Source organism: Doryrhamphus excisus, chromosome 19 (assembly GCF_030265055.1).
Source record: "Doryrhamphus excisus isolate RoL2022-K1 chromosome 19, RoL_Dexc_1.0, whole genome shotgun sequence".
NCBI classification, from domain to species: Eukaryota; Metazoa; Chordata; class Actinopteri; order Syngnathiformes; family Syngnathidae; genus Doryrhamphus; species Doryrhamphus excisus.
The window spans coordinates 11,064,414-11,084,990 of NC_080484.1; the positions used below are offsets into that span (position 1 = coordinate 11,064,414).

Here is a 20,577-nt window from a genome sequence, read left to right on the forward strand (position 1 = left end):
TAACCTTAAAAAATGCAAATGGTCAAAAATCTGGCAGAACATGCACCCCGACTATGTAGACTATTATTTTCCTGACATATTATTTCCTGTTATTAGACCCCTTGAGACGGATTGGCTTGAAATTTCTCACACAATGTGCTCCACAAAATTAGGGGGCATGTATTAACACAAGGGCTTGTGTTAATACATGTACTGCACATAAACTACAACAATAGACATATACAAGGCAATAATGAAACAATGACGTAGCGAACCCCCCGTGGTGAGCCAACCAATGGCCTTATGCACTTTCAGTGCTATCTGCGTCAATCAGCGTGAGTCGCGATGTTTGTTTCTTCATTGCTTTGAGCCCTCAAGGACACTTGCTCCACCACTGAAAATAGCTTACACATATGCGGTTGTGTAAGCCCCTCAGACCATTGCTTTAATTCACAAAGTATTTAATTGAATTATAAATATAAATAACATAAATAACATAAAAATTACCAAATTAAGTAACTAAATAAACTAAAATACAAATAGAAGGCAGAAGAAGCATTGTAATTGTGAATGTAGTATTCAACATTGGCCACTAGGTGTCATTGTTCCCTGCTGTGATGGCCAGAAAAGGCATTTACTGTACTGATTACTACTATCGCACCATAGGCAAAGTAATAATAACCCAATAATCATAAAAATAACACGGGCCAGGTATGAGTGTAAAACTCAACTCTGACCCTCGGACATCACTTCCTGTCCTCTCCACATCTTATTTACTCTTATTATGTCCACTATAGGAGTGTATAGGAGTGTAAAGCCATTTAAAGCCACCATTACAAGACATTGATGAGACAACAGCCACCACAGGAAGTACGATGTCCAGAAAAAAACAACAAGTCTATGTTATCTTATTCCTAATATGTCTTTTTAATGAGATTATATGTACTGTGCTGTGTAATAAACATGTAAAGGTGTTATTTAATGTCTAGTTAAATGTTTAAAAATGCATTTAGAAGAGTGTAAACAGGCTTTCTATGCCATAACTATGAGAACATTCAACTTATATACTGAATGCCGATTAATCGTGATAAATGAAGGACTATATGCTCTTCTCCACTGCCCTTGCCCTTACCACTCCCCCTCATCCCCTCCACATCTGCCTATCTGCCAGCACAGCAAACATCACTGGCAGGGGATTATTTAAAAAAAAAATTGGACAACACTGCAGAATTTCTTTAACAGCAGTCACTCTGCTTTGCACAACAAGCCGCCAAAGCCTGTGTTGACTGAGAAACCTAATTTGCTGATAGCTAAATTGGAACTGAACTAACTTTATCTGCCTGACGGGCAGGCAGAAGTCGTTCAGAGCCGGCAGGCAGGAATCGAACGCCTCTGCCACCCACTGGGGAGAAAATGAAAACAGGAGAAACAGTGCATCTCTTTTCTCATTAACAAAAGACCACAAAAAAAAAACCTAAACAAAAACAAGCAAATTCCTCAGCATATGGAGGAGTTCAGGCTGGGAGGTGTTCAAAGTGGCCTCACCATTCTCCGCCATATGGTGTCACTAATTGCTGTGTTTCAGTGCAGAGAGGTACACCAAAAGAGACGGTTGATGGGAGAGAGGGTGGCCCTGGGGGGTAGGGTAGGGTAGGGTAGGGTGGGGTGGGTGGCTAGATCTCTAAACTGGGACACAAAAAGTTGAGATTGTTTTATGTTGCATAGCTTCCAAAACCAAGCTCAGCTCATTTAATGCTATCTGCCGAGATGTGGAACACGGGTTCCAACATCCTTCTGACTCCAGGATGTAAGCATGTTCATGTCATCTATCTTAAAGGCTGTTAAATGACAAAAAATAAGACTTCTGACTTATGTTTTCCCCGGGAGGACTCATAAATAAAACATGAACACATTAACCCTGAAGAAAGACAACATGGGTTCTGTTTAAAGCTGTCAAATGCAGCATGGAAACACCAAATAGCTACCCTTGATGATACGGAAGATGAGGAGCACATGTTCACATCTTTGATTCTCGTCTCGACTGATCACAGGTTTGATCAACTGTTCAATTGAGCTTGCATGAACACCTTGAACAAACATCGGATATCATTACCGGCGTTGGACATAAGATGCAGTCTTAAAATCATGAGACGTGACGTTAATTGAGTATCCACAACTCTACGACATGAGTCCCCCGGGGTAATTGGGTAATTATGTAAGGCATGTTTGGGAACAAGCCACACTCACAGGAGGAAGAGCTAAATTATTTACAGTTTACGTCATTTCAAGACATAAACGAGGCTCCCAGAGGCTTGATAAATGACGGTGCCGCTTCAAAAAGAAAGATTATTTGAAGGCAGGAGGGGCTGTCACTCGTGCTACACATGTCGGCATAAATAATGCACCAGTTCCATTTGCACTCCACGTCTTAATCAAAAGTATCACACTGGTCTTTGAACGGGAGGGGAAGTGCCAGCGTCTAAAATTAGAAGAGATCAATGTGTGATGCAGAGTGCGCCCACACACCTCCAAACAGCCACTTCTCGGCGCTGACACACACACACAGATCCACTTGGGAGCAGCCATATTGGAAATCTCAGCTGCATCACCTGACTCATCTCTCAACTCTGTATGAGTCATTGTATTGTATTGGACAGATCGGAGCAGGAGGGGATAAAAAAGAAGAAAAAAAGAAAACAGTGCGGGGACAAGAGGGGAACAATACAAATAGGAACAAGCCTTTGTGAAGGCTTTAGACTCAAAATAGGTATTTACCATGACGTCTGTTGCTAGCTAGCTCATATTAAGTTGTTTTCTCATGCTAGAATGCACAGAAAAGGGAAAGAAATAATACAGTGTTCATGTTTCACAAAAGGATTGTGAATGATGGGCAAAATTCCCCAAAAGTGCTAATTTACTTATATATACTGTATATGCAGTATATATGTATATATTTTTAAACTACTTTGCACAGCTTATAGGTCACTTTTCATAATTATTATTTTACATTTCGTAATTATTTCAATTTTCGCGATGTATTTATGTTAAAATGGTACTTTTACAGCGCTATCCATAATGGTGTAGTGTTTCACTTTCATTTCCTACTAAATGTACATGAGAAAACACTGCCATCCGATATATGGCGACCAAGTTTGTCCGCACTGTGCAATTCGTCACATGTTCTGAATCAGTCTAATATTTTCAATGACAAAATTTAAAAACTGAAGAAAAGATATTCCCTGAGGGTCAAAGCATCGCCGAATATTACCTAAAAATGTTCACAGTCCTTGACTAGTACATGCTGGAACACTGCATGACTAAAATAAAAGACATTTATGGAACAAAGTGACACTCTTTAGAGAGGAAGGCTGCATATTTGATATTTTGGGGTTTCTGCTGTGTCATGCCAGTCCAGCGGGTCACCTCTAAACACGCTGCAAGTACAGATGAGTAAGCAATTAATGCCTACCTTGCAGCCTCTGCATCACATTGGCAATGTCACGAGCAGAGTGTCTGTAGTGATGCGGCGATGCCATGCTGCTCGTCCTCCGCTCGACCGTGTTATCTCAACCCAGCATCACTCTAACCAGGACAATAAAAACATTTTCATAGTTCATCCCTGTTGCAGAAGCCGTCTCTTACTCGGAGCAGCTCCTCCTCCTTCTCCTCCTCCTCTGATGATGATGTAAGTGTGGATGTGCACTCACGTCTGCAGGCAGGACCGCTTCCTGGTCTGCATGCGCTGCCACCTGCTGTCCAACCAGAGAGGATGTTGGTTCTTCTCTTCCATCAGGACCCAATAAGCTGCCAGGTAACATCGCCTGCCTTTGCTTTCCCACTGTAAAAAATGACTCAATGATGCAGTCAATTAAATAATATAGCATACATTGTATGATGGTGTTTACTTTTGTAGTTTTTTACAATGTTTTTAATGGTTATTACAAGATTTGAAAACTATTACCTGCCTCAGTGCCTGGGAGAAATGATTTGGTTCCAGTCAAATGCTTTGAGTGTCATAAGCATTACTTTGACTGGTGTCTCTTTCAACTCAAACAGGACTTCTGTTCCCTTTAATTAAAGGGCTAGTACGCCTTATTTGTAGACTTTTCAGAGTTCAAAGACTCAGCGTAGATATAAAATGTATCCACTAGGGGTGTCACAAGATCTTGCAAGATTAAAATATGACAAATAAATGAATCACCCAATAAATGAAAATATGATTTTGCCGGTGGATGAGTGATTAGCGCTCAGGCCACACAGCTAGGAGACTCGAGTTCAATTCCACCATCAGCCATCTCTGTGTGGAGTTTGCATGTTCTCCCTGTGCATGCGTGGGTTTTTGTCCGGGTACTCCGGTTTCCTCCCACATTCCAAAAACATGCTAGGTTAATTGGCGACTCCAAATTGTCCATAGGTATGAATGTGAGTGTGAATGGTTGTTTGTCTATATGTGCCCTGTGATTGGCTGGCGACCAGTCCAGGGTGCACCAAGACAGCTGGGATAGGCTCCAGCACGCCTTGTAAGGATAAGTGATAGAAAATGAATGAATGAATCATTTTGCCGGTCTCAATAAATTGCTGTGTGCATACGTGTCTCGAAGAGAGTTCATTGCTTCCAGCACCTTGTTTGTTCCATAGAACAACTGCATGAACGGAATGAAACCTTTTGTCAGGCTTTGTCTCAGTGGGAACTGTTCATTAAATGAACAGATCACAAACCCTGCTTAGAAGTAGCATATTAACCGCAGATCAAATTTCACATTTTGGGCAATCAACAAAGATTGAATTACATATTTTAAACATAAAAAAAGGCATCCTCTTAGCTGTCAACAGTGTAAAATGTATGCTAGTGCTTAAATGTGTGATATGTGTGTCGGGGTGGGGTGCTACCTCTGCAGTGAAGCCAGGCCATCCATTCCTATGCAGCATGGGCTCAGGGTGACCTCTACCATCGACAGCCCCTCAGGACCAAACAGATGCAGCCAAGGAGCGAAGGGACGCTTCGCTGCAGCCGAGGTAAAGCACAAGGGGTCAACCAATGAGAGATTGTGGCACATCAACGTGAAACAGACCTGAGAGCAAAACGTGCCGCTGCTGTCTTAATCTCCATGCTGCATAGTCAGCGTTCTGTGAAAAGCTTATTAGAAAGTTGTGTGATGAAATTGACTCTGTGCCAAAGAGAGCTCTCTCTGCTTACCTTTATTAGTAATTAAGCTACATGTATTTATTTCCTAGTGATGCTACAACCAGAAATGTTTTTTCTCTGGTTATGGAGTACTTGACTTAAAAAAAATGTTGAGAACCACAGCAAGGTAAACTACACGTACTACAGTGGACTATTACCCCATCTACTGGTAAGGATGAAAACAGATGATTTTACATCCATGAACTACAAATGAGTAGAAAAACAAATGCTTGAGGCTGCTTTTTTGTCATATTTAAATGGGAAAATGGGACTTGCAGCATATTTTCATACCAAGAAGGTTACAAGCTTGTCTGCTGTGACGAATTTCAGATGGAGAGGATTACACACAGTGCTGACTACGCAGGTATCATCGATGACTTGATTTAAAATGCATTTCATGACCGCCGTGTTCCAGGGTTCCATGTCAGTCTTATCAAAATGAATGTTTCCACTGGCTGGCTGACACCCAGAAGGGGCCAGACGACCACTGACCTGGCAGACGTTGTGGAAAATGTGAGACTTTTGGCTGGAGAAGGTTAAAAAAGTGCTGATGTCTACAAAAACTCAGGCACACCATTACTAACTATAGTGCTCATGTGAGTATTTTCTGTATGCAGTGTTGACTGGTTTAGTTCTACACTGTTCACATTTATCAAGCCAAAGGAAATGATAGTAGAGGAAGGCAGTAAAGTCAACCCTCCCTCTCCCCAACGCCAGGATCTCTGTCCTGCTTAGATAAGCCTCTCCTGGAGCTCATTTCAAGCAGAAAAGCAGGAAACGTGACAGCTGAGTTTTTCCGCTTCCATAAACAAGACAACCCGCCAGAGTTTAGCCGCCAGTCCACCAGCGCCTCTGGGCCGGGTCTCTCGGAGGGAGGCTGACTGACACACAGGGAGTGAGGGGAGGAGAGAAGAAAGCGAGAGAGCAGGAAAGAAGGTCTGTAGAAAGACAGGAAAATCCATTAAGATATATAACAAATAGAAAAAGAAGCACTCAGATGACACTGCAGGCTAAGTCATGGCTGTAAACAACACTCATTTCTTCATGGAAATACTTCAGTCATTTGATGCTGGTGAGTTTTCTCAACTTTTCTTGTATCTTTTAGCAGCTCTTTCAGGGATTAAATGACAAGAAATATGAGAAAAGCTGAAAAAGTTTCACTTTAACACTGCAATGCATTGAAAGGGAAATTAGTTTTTGTCCACGAAGAGCGTTCTTTCTGCTGTCTCCACCGTTAATACCCAAAAGCAACAAAAACAGGTTTGCCTTATTTTCACTGCAGCATTTAAATGCAACCACTTTGTTGCCGAGGCGGACCCAGGGGTTCTGCCAAACATTCTGCACCCCATGAAAAAGAAAATCACATTAGCACCCCCCCAGAAAGCTCTTGTCACCATGTATCTAGTTTTGGAGAGTCCATTGGAAACTTTTTCCCCCTATACGGCGCCCACACTGAGGCCTATTTGTCAAAATGACAGGAAGATGCTGTTAGCAATGATCCAATGTTTTGGATCATTTTGACTTCGATTGGAGTTCACATTTTTCTATTTGTGCTTGTAAAATATTTAAAATGTTTGATGGGGAACCACACCCAACCACTTTTTGTGTTGCTGAAAACTGAAACATAAATAAGATCAATAATAGAGCAGACTCATAGTCCCACACTACAAACACACCTGATTTAAATGTCTCCCTTCATAGTGCCCCTGATCATAGCTTTCTGTGTTTCCGTGGCGGTGGGCCTGGTCTTGGGAGCCCTGGTCTACGTGATCCTCACATGGTTTTCCCGACGCAAAGCAGGCTCTGCCAGCATCACACGCAGCCCCCCTCGCCAGTCGCGTGCCGCCCCCAGAAACCGCCCGGGCTTCAACCGCAGCAGCAGCAGCCACGACCGTCGAAGCAACAACAGCCTGGTCAGCGCCGCTTTCACCTTCCACCGCCAGACTTCCACATCGGATGCCCTCGACCCGTTGGGGTATAAGTCAAGCTTCAGGGCCTCCACCTTCCATCCACTACTTCACTGCAGCCAAATTGCCAGGGAGGCCGAGGAGGGGAGTCAGACGTCGTTACCTCGCACGCCCATCATGACAACCGCCGCTGACTCCGCTCACACAGCTGCCACCCCACCCAGACCCCACTCCTTTTGGGGGGACAGCGGCGTCAGTGGTTTCCAGGCAACACAGACCCCGCCTCCTGCTTATGAGAGCATCATTAGGGCATATCAGGAGACTCATACCTAGGATGCTAAAGGAATGGAGTCCAAAGACTAAAGCTGCTGTTCATACTGTAGCACAAAAAATACATATTTACTGTCCAAATTGTTACCTGGGCTTTAAACAATAAACAATCCAGTCCCTTTTGATAATTTAAAAATATTTGGAAAGACTTTTGGAATTTGTGCTGTAGCCCAGAGGTTCAGTTATGATGTGACTGTAGCTTTGTAATAAATGTAGGCATCGGAAGTTTGACAATATGTATTTTTATTCATATTTTGCATCCTCGTTCAATTTTAAATTGACCAACTTTGCAAAGCAGAATGACATTTGTCCCTGAAGTAATTCTGATTATAAAATAAGAGCTTCATTATACTCATAATGTAGGCAAAATGTATTTTTACTAACTTACTAATTGGATATGTTGCTGTATTCTGCTATGTAAAAAACATTTGTATATAAATACAAAAATGCTCAAATGTATGTTGTTTGATAGTAAATATTTATGTAAAGTGTAAATATAAATAGAAATTTCAATATTTTCATGGTAGATGCACGTTCACGTGAGAGGCGTGTTTACAGCGATGACGTAGAATCTGTGCGACACATTCTGTAAAAACACAGCTCCGCATTAGTGGGCGAAACTTTCGACTTTTTACAACACTCGTCAAGGCAGAAATCGTGTAATTCGCCAGTTTGACATCAAACGTGTAAGTAAGCAACTAGATTAAGTAAACAAATTCAGCATTGAGGGGACTGTCAGACACGTAGTCGCCTTTTAAAGGTAGCTGTCAGCCAACTGGATTAGCTCCGTTGGTTTTTAAAGCTCAACGATGGGAATGCAGGCTCGTTTTCTTGGTGACCTATCATCTTATTTGAAGGGCTACTCTGGTGATTGATTAGCCACTAGCTGTAGCTACATTTTGTGTTTTTAGTTGGGTGTTTCACACACTCTAACCTCCTAATGTGAGGCTGTGTGTTCCTGTGGGGACTGTCACTTTCACTTCGTCTTTCATTTCAGTCTTTGTTATTTTTCATCTTAGAATACTGAGGATTCACGCTTGCAAACATAGCGCGTCGCAGTTATTGTAGCTAGGAGCTTTAGCATAAACACCAGGGAGATCTAGCACAACACGTTCGATTTAGAATAATCATTTGAATAACCACAGGTCTGGAGTACTGTAGATGTGGGGAAGATCGATCCAAAAATCGATTGTGTCGATATCGGAACGATATTGAGATGAGGATATGAAAGTGTAGGAATTGACGATACTGGTCCACTATTTACTATAGGTCAATTTGTAGTCTCGCCCACCTGTCAGGTTTGTCTATTTCTTTTTGTCACCCAACCTCCGGGACATCCTAGCAGGAAAGACAGGAGAAGATGTCGGCATCTGCCCTGCGTTTGATCCGCTGTAGGAGACTAAGTACAGTAGTGGTGCCCGGCCTCAACAAGGTGCTACGGTGGAAGGATTTAAGTGAGTTATACATCCCCATTTTATTGAAATTGCATGTTATTTTAGCTTCAGGCAACCATGTGAGATTGTATTTCTGCTGACATCTAGGGAAGGTTGCCAAGGTAACGGGTGCCGTTGTGTTGGGGTAAGTCACCAGTGAAACCTTGACTTGGGAATTGCCTCAATAACTGTGCGTCGTCACAATGCTCCCGCAGAGGCTGCCTTTTTATCACATACGAGGTGGCGGCCTTGGACAAAGCTGTGACCATTGACACGAGTGCGATTCTTCAGGAGAAGTACAAGTCGTACATTTATCTACGAACCAGTCCCTCTGATGAAAGGGACAACCTCGCTGCAGGTACGGGATCAAAAACTTTTGATCATGACATCACAGTGAAAGATCCAGTCCATATGTAAATATTAGCAGCTCCACAAAACAAATAGGATTATTTCAACTTTCAGTTGCTCTTAAATCGGGTCCTTTAAATAATAATTGCTGGCAGGCGTGATTTTCTTTTCTTGGGTGTGCACAAAGTTGATTCCTGCTTTGTCCAGGTGCTCAGTGACATTTACTGCCATCACTTCCTGTCTTTCTTCCTTCCTCTTTCACTGTCATTACCGCTACTAGTCAAGGAAGGCCCGACAATACATAACAACTGACATCATTATCAATACGTCATTTCAAGTTCTGTTGTTTTTTTGATGTGTATTTTCCAGGGCTCACCCACAAGACAAGGAGGGAACTTCATAAAGCGGCCAGACGGTTTCTAGAAATATCCTCACGCCTTCTGCTGCAGTCGTTAGATGGTAAGAAACAGCATGAATGAAGCTACAGCTTCTCTCCTGCACTGAATATATTATTATTATTATTAATTTTAAAAAATGTGCACACTCTTGTGTCAAGGCTAAAGGAAGCACCTGTTTTCCACATCCTGGTCTGTCATACATACACACTCATCAGCCACAACATTTGGTACAGTGGATCCCCATACATTCACAATTCGAGATGTAGTTACGTGAGGGGGAAACCAAAAGTACAGCTGGGGATCTACAGTACTGTATCAATCTAATCAAGAGCCTTATCATAAAATGTACCATTACTCATCCTACATTTTTTATATTTACAAAATATATCAACACTCAACCACAATGCTTCTTTAATGTACAAAGATAAGGTAAACACATGAACTTTTTTATCTGAAACTAGCTGCCAAGTCGATGAGGCAAAGTTTGCTTCCACAAGGTTTGTAAACGTGTGTGTGGTTGTGTAGATTCTGTAGTAGATGCACTTCATTAAAAAATATATATATATATAGTTTTAGATATGTATTGTGTTTGTTTGGGGTGTCACAACATCTCATAAGATTGAAATGTGACTAGTTTTGTCATTCAGTGGCCACTAGGGCTGTGACGATAATAAATGAATGAATAAATCACACAATAAATGAAAATGAGCTTGCTCATTTTGCCGGCCTCAATATATTGCCAGTTGTATGCGTGTCTGTTTTCCTTATCTGCCACCTCCAAAGACTTGACTCTGTGCACTGGTTTCAGCACATTGTTTGTTCCATAGAACAGCCGCATGAAAGGGGTGAGCCCTTTGTCAGTCATACAGTATGTCTTGGTGGGTGAAGGCGGGGCTTCTAGCATACACACAGAGTGAAGAATAGTGGAATGTTGTAGAATTGGTACATGGCAATATATTGTTTCTTAAAATGTAATCTTCACTTATCTCATCTCATCTTGTGAACCGAGTGTCTTGTGACACCCCTAATGTTTCTACATTTCTATTTTTTTATAGAACGGCTCAGTCATGTGGATGCGGACCCACATGAGGTGGCCCTATGGGTCTTGCTAAAAAGGACACAATCCGACAGTCGAGCTGTCAGATTACAAGCTGTGCAGGAACTTGCACAGAATCACCACTGGCACGGTAATAATAATAAGGTTAATAATTATATAATAATAACAGGCATTACATACCTAAAGGACATAGACGTGAGTGTAATGTCATGTCAACCCTGCAGACTACCAGTATCAGACCGCGGCCCAGGTTATAGACCAGAGAACCGCAGTGGGCCTCGCTCGGACTCCACGGGTGGACCTGCGATTCTTCCTGCCTCCCCCTGCACTTCCTGACCTCGATGATGTAAGCATAAGCGTGGAATAGTATTAGCGGGACTCTCAATTCAGACCAGCCACTGATTTGTCGTCAACTTGACAGGGCTTCTCAGCAGAGGACGGTCTGAGGCAACTGCTCGCCTCTCTGCCGCAGTCCGAGGTGGACCAGTGTGTTCAGTATTTTACGTCGCTGGCCCTCAGAGAAAGCACTCAGTCGTTGGCAGCACAGCGGGTAAGGACAACATGAAATGGCGGGACAGAAGCAAAATCCTGTTTATCCTTGTCAGGTTTAAACCCCGACACTTGTAGAAAAACACTGCTTGTACAAAAGAAGACGCAGAGAGATGAGTTTCTTTTTACTTGCAAGGAGAGTGATCAGGAACCGTTCAGTAACAATTCGCCACCTCACTCTGAAGCAGTTCCTGCCCTCTTGCCTTTTTATTGAAGGAAGGCCCTGTACAATCAAATAGCTGAGGGAAGGGGGGTTTAATCATTCTAGTTGAAACCAGTTTCTTTGCACAACATGTTATCCATATGTGTAGATAGCTCATCCTTGGCATGTGATTCTCCGGACACACACACACACATACCCTTTGAGGTCATATCTACTTCTGACCCGTGCCTATGTCCCCTGAGGGTGTTAAAACTATCTGCTAAGGAATGTTCTGTCATGTTCTGTTTTCCCTTAATCATGATGTACACCACAAGTGCAGGCGTCACAGCATTAATCTTACATTGTTATGTGAGTGATATGAAACACATGTACAGAGTTAATCTTACTTTGTTATGTGGGTGATACGAAATGTTTGTAGGTCATAAGAAAAATAGGTCATAAGGATATAGTAAAAATAGGTCATAAGAATATAGTAAAAATAGGATAACTTTATGTACAATTATTCCAACATTTCCCTCCTGTTTATTCATTTTGCACTATATTCTCCCATCCTCCGTTGACCTCTTCAGTCCCATAGCGCAAAAGGTACACTCAGAGGTCAGCTGCATAATCTCCTGGATCGGAAAACAAGTCCTGAAAATGCCATGATGTTTTGTCATGTATCTCTTCAGTTTCGGTGTCTTCATCGTAGCTGTCTTCTTGGGGCTCCCCTTTTGGAGTAAGGAGGGCATACATTTTTGACACCTCTTGCTTAATTGGTTGGATAGCAGTGGTGATTAGCCTGGTGCACAAAACTCTAATGCAGGGAATGCAACAACATCCACATAAGGTGAGAATAGCTGCAAATACAGCGACTAACATCAAAACTGACATTATCAGTTGTTTATATTTGCCAAATACGTCTCCAAAACCACCCCACATTGACGTGTCAACTCCAGAATGGTCTTTCATCTTGCTGTTAAGGGACCTTAGACCTTCTAAGGCCTTGGTGAGACTCCCGTCCGCTGCCGTGTTGTTCGGAATGAACGTGCAGCACTGATCACCAAAAATGGCACATACTCCGCCCTTCTCCGCCAAGAGCATGTCAACAGCAATTCTGTTTTGGAAAGCCATGAGGGAGGTAGCTGACAGTTGTTCATGGATGGCGGAGAACCCTCTTTCAGTGTTGTTTCCTAATTTCTGCACGTTATAGTGGATGTAGTTGATTCTGTCTACATTTTTGTTAATTGTGCACCACCAGCAAATCGATGATTCAAAACCTGCTGCTATCTGGTTGACTAATTTGTATTCATCAGGGACTCCTCTCGGTACCCCTATGCTGTCTATGTAGGTTGGATCCTTTGCACTCCATCCTGTTGTTGATCTTTTTGTTTTGGTTTTCCAGGAATGGGGGAGAACACTGTTTACTGTGGTCAATAGATTGGCGATGGAGGTTTGAATAACTGATACTGGCAAGATCAGTGATACCGAAGCGCAAAGTCCTGTGGTATCGTATGGTAATCTATCATACAATTTATCATCCCCACACCACCACCAGATGTCACTGCGGGATTTTGGTCTGAACGTTTTGTCTACTGTTTGTACTTGGTGACATTGGGTTCTTTTTAATTTGCCCAATCTACGGCCCTTACCGATTCTTTTTACGCAAGAGAAATTTCCTGCTGCTACTTTGTTAGAGAATATTGGTTTTCGTTTTTCAGCAGAAGTCAGTGGATAAATCTTATCCCATGATAAACAGTTGACTGATGGTAAGGTGTTATTCATTACGTCAAGTAGGCATTGTTTACTTAGCGCCGAGGGCACAACTTGTAATAGTGGTCTGGCCTCCATACATACTACACAATCTCCTTGATTTGACATGTTTGCTGCCTGTTCTACTAGCAGCAGCCAGTTATTACTTTGTTGTGAGATGCCCGTAATGACCTGAAACCAATCATCTGCATTTCGAATTACGGCTATTTTAACTCCAGCGTGACGTGTGTAGTTATTTGTGATTGGCATTTCAGCAGGGGTCATGGTTTGATTTTCACAAATAATTATAGGAAAGTAGGGATCTGCCCCAGAAGAGTAGGCCCATAAAAGGAAACCCCAACACGAGGTATTTAAAATAGTGCCCAATGGCCGGTCATATGGGTTGAGCTTAGCTGAGCTAAAGGCAAATGTCATACTTAACATGGCCCCATGTTTCTTTATCATAATTTTATTATGGAAATACTTGGCTTCTAATGTGGTACCAGGTGCCCAGTAATCACCTTCCTGTGTGGTAATCAATGTGTCCCAACTTAAATCTAACACGTGTCCAGTAACATACCACCAGTAACCAGCATATGTCTCCCCTGACACCTGATGTCTATTTGTAAATCCTTTTAACGATGATATGGGTATTTGGAGTTCGGTAGTCGAATTTGTGGCTATGGTCATACATATGGAGTTGTTGTATGCCCACTTAATTATCCAAGGTTTTTGTTGACCTGTGCTTGTGATTGGTTAGGGTCCCCCACCCTTCTTTTCTGCATGTTAAGATTCTTTTCCCATAGTAGCAGTGACATTACTATTATTATTCCGATCAGTCCCCCTACTGCTGCTAATTAATTATTATTATTATTTTTTTTATGCGTCTGAGTGATCATCTTACCTGCAGACCTGCAACCCCTCCTAATGACGCAACAGAGTTGTGGACAATCTTCACCGGTTTGAGACGACTGCAAACTAGAATTACAGCCCCCTTTGTAGCCGGACTTCCTCTGAAGGTCGTTGAGGAGCTACAAATCTACAGCAGATACCACAATGCTATTATCATGACGCAAATAGGTACAGTTAGGGTAAAAACTAAGATGGAGATGCATAATTTAGTCATAGTTTATCACTGTAAATTTTTTTTCGAATACCATAGCGTGGAATTATGTCTTTGCATAGAGTTTTAGCTACTGTTAGTGCATCTGGATGTTTTGTAGGACAGTTCTATCCATTTTGAAAATGAGTCTATTATCACGAAACAGAATTTTTTCCCTTCACTGTTGTTGAGTTCAATGAAGTCCATGTGTATTTCTTGAAATAAGTATTGTGGTTTTTGAAATTGGCCACGCCGAGGTCGCAAGCTGCCCTGGGCATTGTGTTTTGCACACGCTAAACATGCTCTACAAAAAATTTTTTAAATAAGAATTAAATCCTACAAAAATACAAAAATCCATACGTAGTAAAGTGGGTGTTAATAGTGTGGCATGGCACATATCACATATCCCTCCTGTTGAGACATGTGTAAAACCATGGCTCAAAATAGCGTCCCACTTATGCAAAAAAAAATTTTTTTCTTCAAGATTGTTTTATTATCTATCGACATATTAACATTTTTGTCCAGGGTTGCTTTATTCCTTAGCCAGTGGTCAATTTCTTGCTTTGGACTCTGTTGTTAAATGTCTGCCAGGATCTCAAAGTGTACTTGTAATTTTTTCTGTGTTAAGATGGTTCAGTTCCTTTAGTGCCGCTTGTTTTATCATTTTATCAGCGAACATATTTCCTAAAGATATTGGATCCGAATTATTAGTACGTGCCGTGCATTTACATACAGCAATTTGTTTTGGCAATTGCACTGCTTCTAGTAAAGTTGTTAATAATCCTGCATGAGTTACTGGTTTTCTCGTTGATATTGTCATACCTCTGTTTTGCCAATATTGTGCAAAGATATGTACTGTTGAATATACATATTGGCTATCAGTATAAATTGTCACCTTTTGACCTTTCATTAATTTGCATGCTTCTGTAAGCGCTAAGACTGCATAGCCTGTTATTGTTTTTCCCAAATAATTTTTCTTTGAGGAACCATCTACCAAATCACCCCTTTATGTTAGTGTCTGATCTAATAGGTCTGGTGTACACTTTGCAGTTTGTGTTGTTAGCTCATAACAATCATGTGGTTGGCCTTCCTCAGGGAATGGTAGAAGGGTAGCTGGGTTGAGCGTGGTGCATCGCTCAAGTGTTAAATGTGGTTGAGCTTCGTTCAAGATTGCTTGTTTTCTGTCTGTTAGAATGGTTCGCCCTTGTCCTGTCAACTGATGGCCTAAATACTTCACTGATTGTTTACAAAATTGTAGTTTGTCTTTACTCACTTTATGGCCTTCTTTCGCTAAATGGTGCAATAAGGCTATTGTCTTCTTCACATGACTTCCTATCTTGTGACGCTAGTAGGATGTCATCTACATATAATAATTTCTGGCTTCCATTTGGGGGTTCGAACGTGGACATACTGGCCATCATTGCTTGTGAATAAATTATATATATATCTATTTGTTTTTTATTCTTTCTGCAAACATAAATGCGAACCTGAACTTTCTTTCTCTATTTGAATGGAGAAGAATGCCTGATGTCTACTACGGTGAACCATGTGACATCTGTTGGTAAAGAATTTAACAATGTGTGTGGGTCAGGCACACAAGGTGCTCTTGCCACCACAGCTTGATTTACAACTTGTCCTTTATCATTCTCCATCCCACAGAGAGTGGCACTTTTCTCACTGGGAAAATAGGGATATTACGTGGTGGGTTATCGCATTCTACTAAGACTTAAAATTTTTTAACAAATCTTCTATTGCTGGTTTTATTCCTTCATATGAATTTAGTTTTATTTGGTTGTACTTGTAATTATACTACTGGTTCATCATTTGGTTCTGGTTGTATTTGTTAAGACAAGCCTAGTCGTGCTGAATATCGCTTTTGGTTCCTTTTGTACTGGCCTTTGACACAATCACGGGAGAAGTGACCTTCTTCACCGCAATTCCAACATCTAGCATTGTTGGGATAGTTTTGTATATTCTGTCTACCTGTTCCTCTACCGCTTCCTCCAAATCTTCTCCGAGTTGGCATGACCCTTCTTTCGTTACCTTCCTTTCGTGTATAAAATGTGTCTGAGTCTTTCTCCTTCATTACTTTTTCTTCATCTTTCTGATACTCATGAAGTAAAATTTCCCTTACTATCTTATGACTCTTCCTTTTTACAACCTTCACTTTCTGCTCTATCTGTTGTTTTTCTTTTTGTGCTGCTTCTTTGGCTGTTTTGTCTGCAAAAGCATTTCCTTTTGATACTGGGTCAGTTCCAGTTGTGTGGGCCGCACATTTGCATATTTCCAGTTGTTTTTCTTTACTTTGTCCCTTCCCCATTTTGAACTAAATTTGGACCCAGTGGTTCTTAACACCTGTCGTGTTCTAACACTGGGGTTATTTTCAACAAGATGGTGATCAACAACCTTTTGTGGTAAAATTCTCTTCAACCTTTTCAGGTGGAATTTTCTTGCCTACAAGCATCCACAAAGGCTCACCATTTGCTTCTTGTTGGTTTGGTATAAAACACAGTTACCTAGTGGTAATTGTATTTTCATTCACACACTCACACATTCACACACTCACACTGCGCGCGCCTTTTATTTTTACCGCCCAGAGGACTCCGCCATCCTATGTAGAATTTAACTAGTCTGCTTCAACTAGGGGCGTCTACTCCACCTACGGAATTTAACTGTCGGACCTGATAGAGCCTAGAATTGTCAGGGTTTGGTACACTTACTTTTTTTATTCTTTTCTCTGTTTTCTTTAAAGTACTTTTATTGTCTATTTCACCTTTGTGACCTGCAGGGTTTGTCTTCACTTATTTTTTTATTCTTTTCTCTGTTTTCTTTAGAACCCTCTCTTTAAAGTTCTTTTATTGTCTATTTTACTTTTTTGACCTGCAGGGTTTGTCTTCAGAACCCTCTATTTTACTTTTTCTGACCTGCAGGGTTTGTCTATTTTACTTTTTCACACATCCATTCCTTTTAAACAAAATTTGTACTCACAATCTCTGCGTCTCTGGATTTCCTTCAACCGTCGGATCCCAGCCCGCAAGAGAGGGACCAGTCCCGGAAAGGGTATTAATGCTGTGGCCACAGTCTTGCCTGGATCTCGCTTGCCCGCTGGGATCGTCAGGTGTCTTGGAATCCGGCTCGAAGGACCAATAAAATGTCAGGTTTAAACCCCGACACTTGTAGAAAAACACTGCTTGTACAAAAGAAGACGCAGAGAGATGAGTTTCTTTTTACTTGCAAGGAGAGTGATCAGGAACCGTTCAGTAACAATTCGCCACCTCACTCTGAAGCAGTTCCTGCCCTCTTGCCTTTTTATTGAAGGAAGGCCCTGTACAATCAAATAGCTGAGGGAAGGGGGGTTTAATCATTCTAGTTGAAACCAGTTTCTTTGCACAACATGTTATCCATATGTGTAGATAGCTCATCCTTGGCATGTGATTCTCCGGACACACACACACACATACCCTTTGAGGTCATATCTACTTCTGACCCGTGCCTATGTCCCCTGAGGGTGTTAAAACTATCTGCTAAGGAATGTTCTGTCATGTTCTGTTTTCCCTTAATCATGATGTACACCACAAGTGCAGGCGTCACAGCATTAATCTTACATTGTTATGTGAGTGATATGAAACACATGTACAGAGTTAATCTTACTTTGTTATGTGGGTGATACGAAATGTTTGTAGGTCATAAGAAAAATAGGTCATAAGGATATAGTAAAAATAGGTCATAAGAATATAGTAAAAATAGGATAACTTTATGTACAATTATTCCAACAATCCTTGACTCTTCAAATGCTTTGTTTCAGGGCGGCCTGTGGTGTTTTGGTGGCAACGGGTTGCCCTACGCTCAGAGTCTGACTTCTGTCCCATCTGAGAAGGTGGAGTCCTTCTGCCTACAGGCCCTAGTCCAGCACTCCAAGGTCAGATAAATGGAATGACCCAACTTACTTAAGGTAAACCATACTAAGTATTAACTTTGCTTTTATGCTCTGCAGGTTCAAAGCCACTGTGACCACATAGTGTCCAACGGGGGTCTCATGCTTCTTCAGAGAGTTTACCAGCTAAGGAGTGACTCCCAGAAGATTCAGAGGAACATTGTGCGAATCATCGGGAACCTGGCGCTCAATGACAGCGCTCACAAGGCCATCGTTCAGTCTGGTAAGTCATATTGTACCTTATGTTAGCACTTATGTTTTTAAGCTTTTCTGTTAAATGATTTTTTTTTTTAATCGGATTAATCCCAGTTTTGAAATAAATTAATCACCATTTGCAACTATGTCTGAAATATGCCCATGTTTACTGTCTTTTATTAAAAGACAGGATTATGTGTATAGCCTATTTTTGAACGCACTGTTGTATAATGCCGTTTTGTCTTGACCAACCTCAAGGGTGGGTGTCAGTCCTGGCCGAGGTGATGCAGTCTCCTCACGTCATGCAGGCGTCCCATGCAGCTCGCGCTCTCGCCAACCTGGACAGGGAGACGGTGAAAGAGAAGTATCAAGACGGGGTCTACGTCCTCCACCCGCAAACACGTGGCAAGTAGGAGAAAACACTTTGGTCTGCGTTAAAATGTGTCACTCTTACTGTTTTGTTTTGTTTTTTTTTTCAAACCAACTCTTTGTATTAAATTGCAGCCAGCCAATTAAAGCAGACGTGCTGTTCATCCACGGTATCCTGGGGGCCGCCTTTAAGACATGGCGCCAGAGGGACAGAAATGCGTTAGACGAAGGGAACAATATAGACTACGGGGATGATTACACCGAGTGCTGGCCAAAGGTAAGTGACCATGCATCTCCAGTGTGTCTTGTTGATTATGGTTATCTGCTCATTGTCCTTTAATTGACAGTCATGGTTAGCTGCAGATTGTCCTAATTTGAGGGTGTTATCTGTGGAATACGATAGCCACCTCAGTGACTGGATGGCGAAGTGTCCCGCCGAGAATCAAAGGTCAGGAATATTTTTACTATGAGTGCATCATATAACGTCTGTAGAGTTAAAACTGCATCATAATGTTCAGGAAAAACAATTAAAAATGTGAGGAAATATAGTAGTTGATTATTTACATACTTTTCTCTCTGCAGAAAGTCCTTGGCCAGCAGGAGTCGAGAGCTGCTCAACAAGCTGAAGATGGCAGGGGTTGGCGACAGGCCGGTGGTCTGGGTAGCTCACAGTATGGGAGGTACGCCACGTCTTTGCGAGGCTTGTGTTATAACTATATCCATTTTTGACATTTTTCTTCATTTTCCTGCCAGGCTTGCTGGTGAAAAGAATGCTGATTGATGCCTCTGAGGACCCAGATATGCAGGAGCTGCTAAAAAACACCAAAGGCATTTTGTTCTACAGCGTCCCTCATCACGGAACCTTTATGGCGGAATACTCTGTCAATGTCCGATATCTCCTCTTCCCCTCCATCGAAGTCAGAGAGCTTTGCAAAGGTTAGCGATTCAAGACTAAAGTTGGTGTAAATGTTCTTGTGATGCAAGTGATAAATTGATGTGCTTTAATTAAGACTCACCAGCACTGCGTGACCTTAACGAGAACTTCTTGAACGTGGCCAAAGAGGGAGAAATCAAGGTGCTTAGCTTTGCAGAGACGCTGCCAACAAACATCGGCCCGATGATCAAGATACTGGTGGTGCCAGCACAGTCGGCAAGTAAGTAAGACCGACAGGCATTTTAGTCAACAAAACAGACTCCTCCTCACCTTGCTCGGGTTCTGGTTCGCAGACATCGGCATCGGGGACCTGATCGAAGTGGACGTGGATCATCTGAGCATCTGCAAGCCAGAGAAGAAGGAGTCATTCCTGTACAAGCGCAGCCTTCAGTTCATCCTGGAAACACTGAAGAACTCCATTGGCCATTGACCACTACTGTTAACATACAACATACTTGAACCAGAAATAATGACAATTAACATGGCTAACCAGCGAAGAGTTGCTAGTTGCGATAGTAGAAAACTGAAAGCTTATCTCTCACTAATTTATCATTTGAAAGTTGGTCATGATTACACATTCAGATTTATTTTTTTCCATCTAAATTCGACCCACAAGCTTATTTAATACAAAAGTATTTTTTAAACACTGACGTACCTCTCAGTATTTCAAATCAAAGTTACAGGTTTGGATTTTATTTGTGTATTTATGCTTTTTATTGTTTCCTAACATAGTTTCATGTCTGACTAGTGAATGGAATTCAATCTTTTGTCTTTTTGTGGTCAAACATTTCACAAGATGACAATAAAAAGTGTTGGGTTGGAGACCTCATTTGAGTCCTTGTTGTTTCTGTATGGTTTTTTTCGACAATTATCATTACATTGTTTACTGAAAGCTAGCGTTACATTAGCTCTGCTGTATTTCTTGACAAGTTAAAAAAGACTTGTATTTATATTTATGTATGT

General features: G+C 41.7%; 4 protein-coding genes across 12 annotated transcripts in view; 2 read left to right on the plus strand and 2 right to left on the minus strand.

Annotated features, from left to right (window-relative positions):
- syne1a (spectrin repeat containing, nuclear envelope 1a) overlaps window positions 1-3,976 on the minus strand; it is a 114,124-nt gene extending 110,148 nt beyond the window's left edge. The window contains exons 1-3 of one of the 2 annotated variants that reach the window (XM_058056442.1): window positions 3,941-3,976; window positions 3,687-3,817; window positions 3,449-3,561 (exon numbers count right to left, since the gene is read on the minus strand). In XM_058056442.1, the coding sequence (XP_057912425.1) occupies window positions 3,449-3,515 (67 nt within the window). In that variant the 5' untranslated portion in view covers window positions 3,516-3,561; window positions 3,687-3,817; window positions 3,941-3,976. The other variant, XM_058056443.1, reaches the window with a different exon arrangement.
- On the plus strand, window positions 3,639-7,845 carry myct1a (myc target 1a). Of its 5 annotated transcripts, XM_058056459.1 has the most exons (4): window positions 3,751-3,790; window positions 4,878-5,760; window positions 5,882-6,236; window positions 6,866-7,845. In XM_058056459.1, exons 3-4 carry the CDS (start codon window positions 6,182-6,184, stop codon window positions 7,402-7,404), a joined length of 594 nt encoding a protein of 197 aa, XP_057912442.1. In that variant the 5' UTR covers window positions 3,751-3,790; window positions 4,878-5,760; window positions 5,882-6,181; the 3' UTR covers window positions 7,405-7,845. The 5 variants fall into 5 exon arrangements, with proteins under 5 accessions (XP_057912445.1, XP_057912442.1, XP_057912441.1 ...); XM_058056462.1 differs by lacking the exon at window positions 5,882-6,236 and having other exon boundaries at window positions 3,639-3,790; window positions 4,878-4,995; XM_058056458.1 differs by having other exon boundaries at window positions 4,878-6,236.
- A 101-nt stretch (window positions 7,846-7,946) lies between these two features.
- serac1 (serine active site containing 1) lies at window positions 7,947-20,431 on the plus strand. Of its 2 annotated transcripts, none has more exons than XM_058057430.1 (17): window positions 7,947-8,087; window positions 8,747-8,855; window positions 8,943-8,979; window positions 9,050-9,192; window positions 9,552-9,641; window positions 10,636-10,767; window positions 10,862-10,983; window positions 11,059-11,187; window positions 17,988-18,101; window positions 18,177-18,339; window positions 18,570-18,720; window positions 18,816-18,957; window positions 19,028-19,128; window positions 19,263-19,360; window positions 19,434-19,616; window positions 19,691-19,834; window positions 19,908-20,431. In XM_058057430.1, exons 2-17 carry the CDS (start codon window positions 8,762-8,764, stop codon window positions 20,042-20,044), a joined length of 1,980 nt encoding a protein of 659 aa, XP_057913413.1. In that variant the 5' UTR covers window positions 7,947-8,087; window positions 8,747-8,761; the 3' UTR covers window positions 20,045-20,431. The 2 variants fall into 2 exon arrangements, with proteins under 2 accessions (XP_057913413.1, XP_057913414.1); XM_058057431.1 differs by having other exon boundaries at window positions 7,952-8,087; window positions 8,744-8,855.
- LOC131107420 (uncharacterized) lies at window positions 11,237-19,934 on the minus strand. 3 transcript variants are annotated; one of them, XM_058057434.1, is made up of 4 exons: window positions 19,885-19,934; window positions 19,249-19,776; window positions 17,137-18,649; window positions 11,237-17,062 (listed from the first exon to the last, which is right to left on the minus strand). In XM_058057434.1, the coding sequence occupies exon 4, from the start codon at window positions 13,768-13,770 to the stop codon at window positions 11,941-11,943; it is 1,830 nt and encodes a 609-aa protein (XP_057913417.1). In that variant the 5' UTR covers window positions 13,771-17,062; window positions 17,137-18,649; window positions 19,249-19,776; window positions 19,885-19,934; the 3' UTR covers window positions 11,237-11,940. The 3 variants fall into 3 exon arrangements, with proteins under 3 accessions (XP_057913417.1, XP_057913415.1, XP_057913416.1); XM_058057432.1 differs by having other exon boundaries at window positions 11,237-18,649; XM_058057433.1 differs by having other exon boundaries at window positions 11,237-18,649; window positions 19,697-19,776; window positions 19,885-19,907.
- Window positions 20,432-20,577: the final 146 nt, after the last annotated feature.

Excerpts from the sequence above, each read along its gene's own strand:
- serac1 (XM_058057430.1), top strand. The coding sequence starts at position 8,762 with ATGTCGGCATCTGCCCTGCGTTTGATCCGCTGTAGGAGACTAAGTACA. Across the intron at positions 9,642-10,635 it reads TCTGCTGCAGTCGTTAGATG|AACGGCTCAGTCATGTGGAT; the intron begins GTAAGAAACAGC and ends ATTTTTTTATAG. Across the intron at positions 18,958-19,027 it reads ACACCGAGTGCTGGCCAAAG|TCATGGTTAGCTGCAGATTG; the intron begins GTAAGTGACCAT and ends TTTAATTGACAG.
- LOC131107420 (XM_058057434.1), bottom strand. The coding sequence starts at position 13,770 with ATGACCATAGCCACAAATTCGACTACCGAACTCCAAATACCCATATCA.
- myct1a (XM_058056458.1), top strand. The coding sequence starts at position 6,182 with ATGGCTGTAAACAACACTCATTTCTTCATGGAAATACTTCAGTCATTT. Across the intron at positions 6,237-6,865 it reads ACTTCAGTCATTTGATGCTG|TGCCCCTGATCATAGCTTTC; the intron begins GTGAGTTTTCTC and ends CTCCCTTCATAG.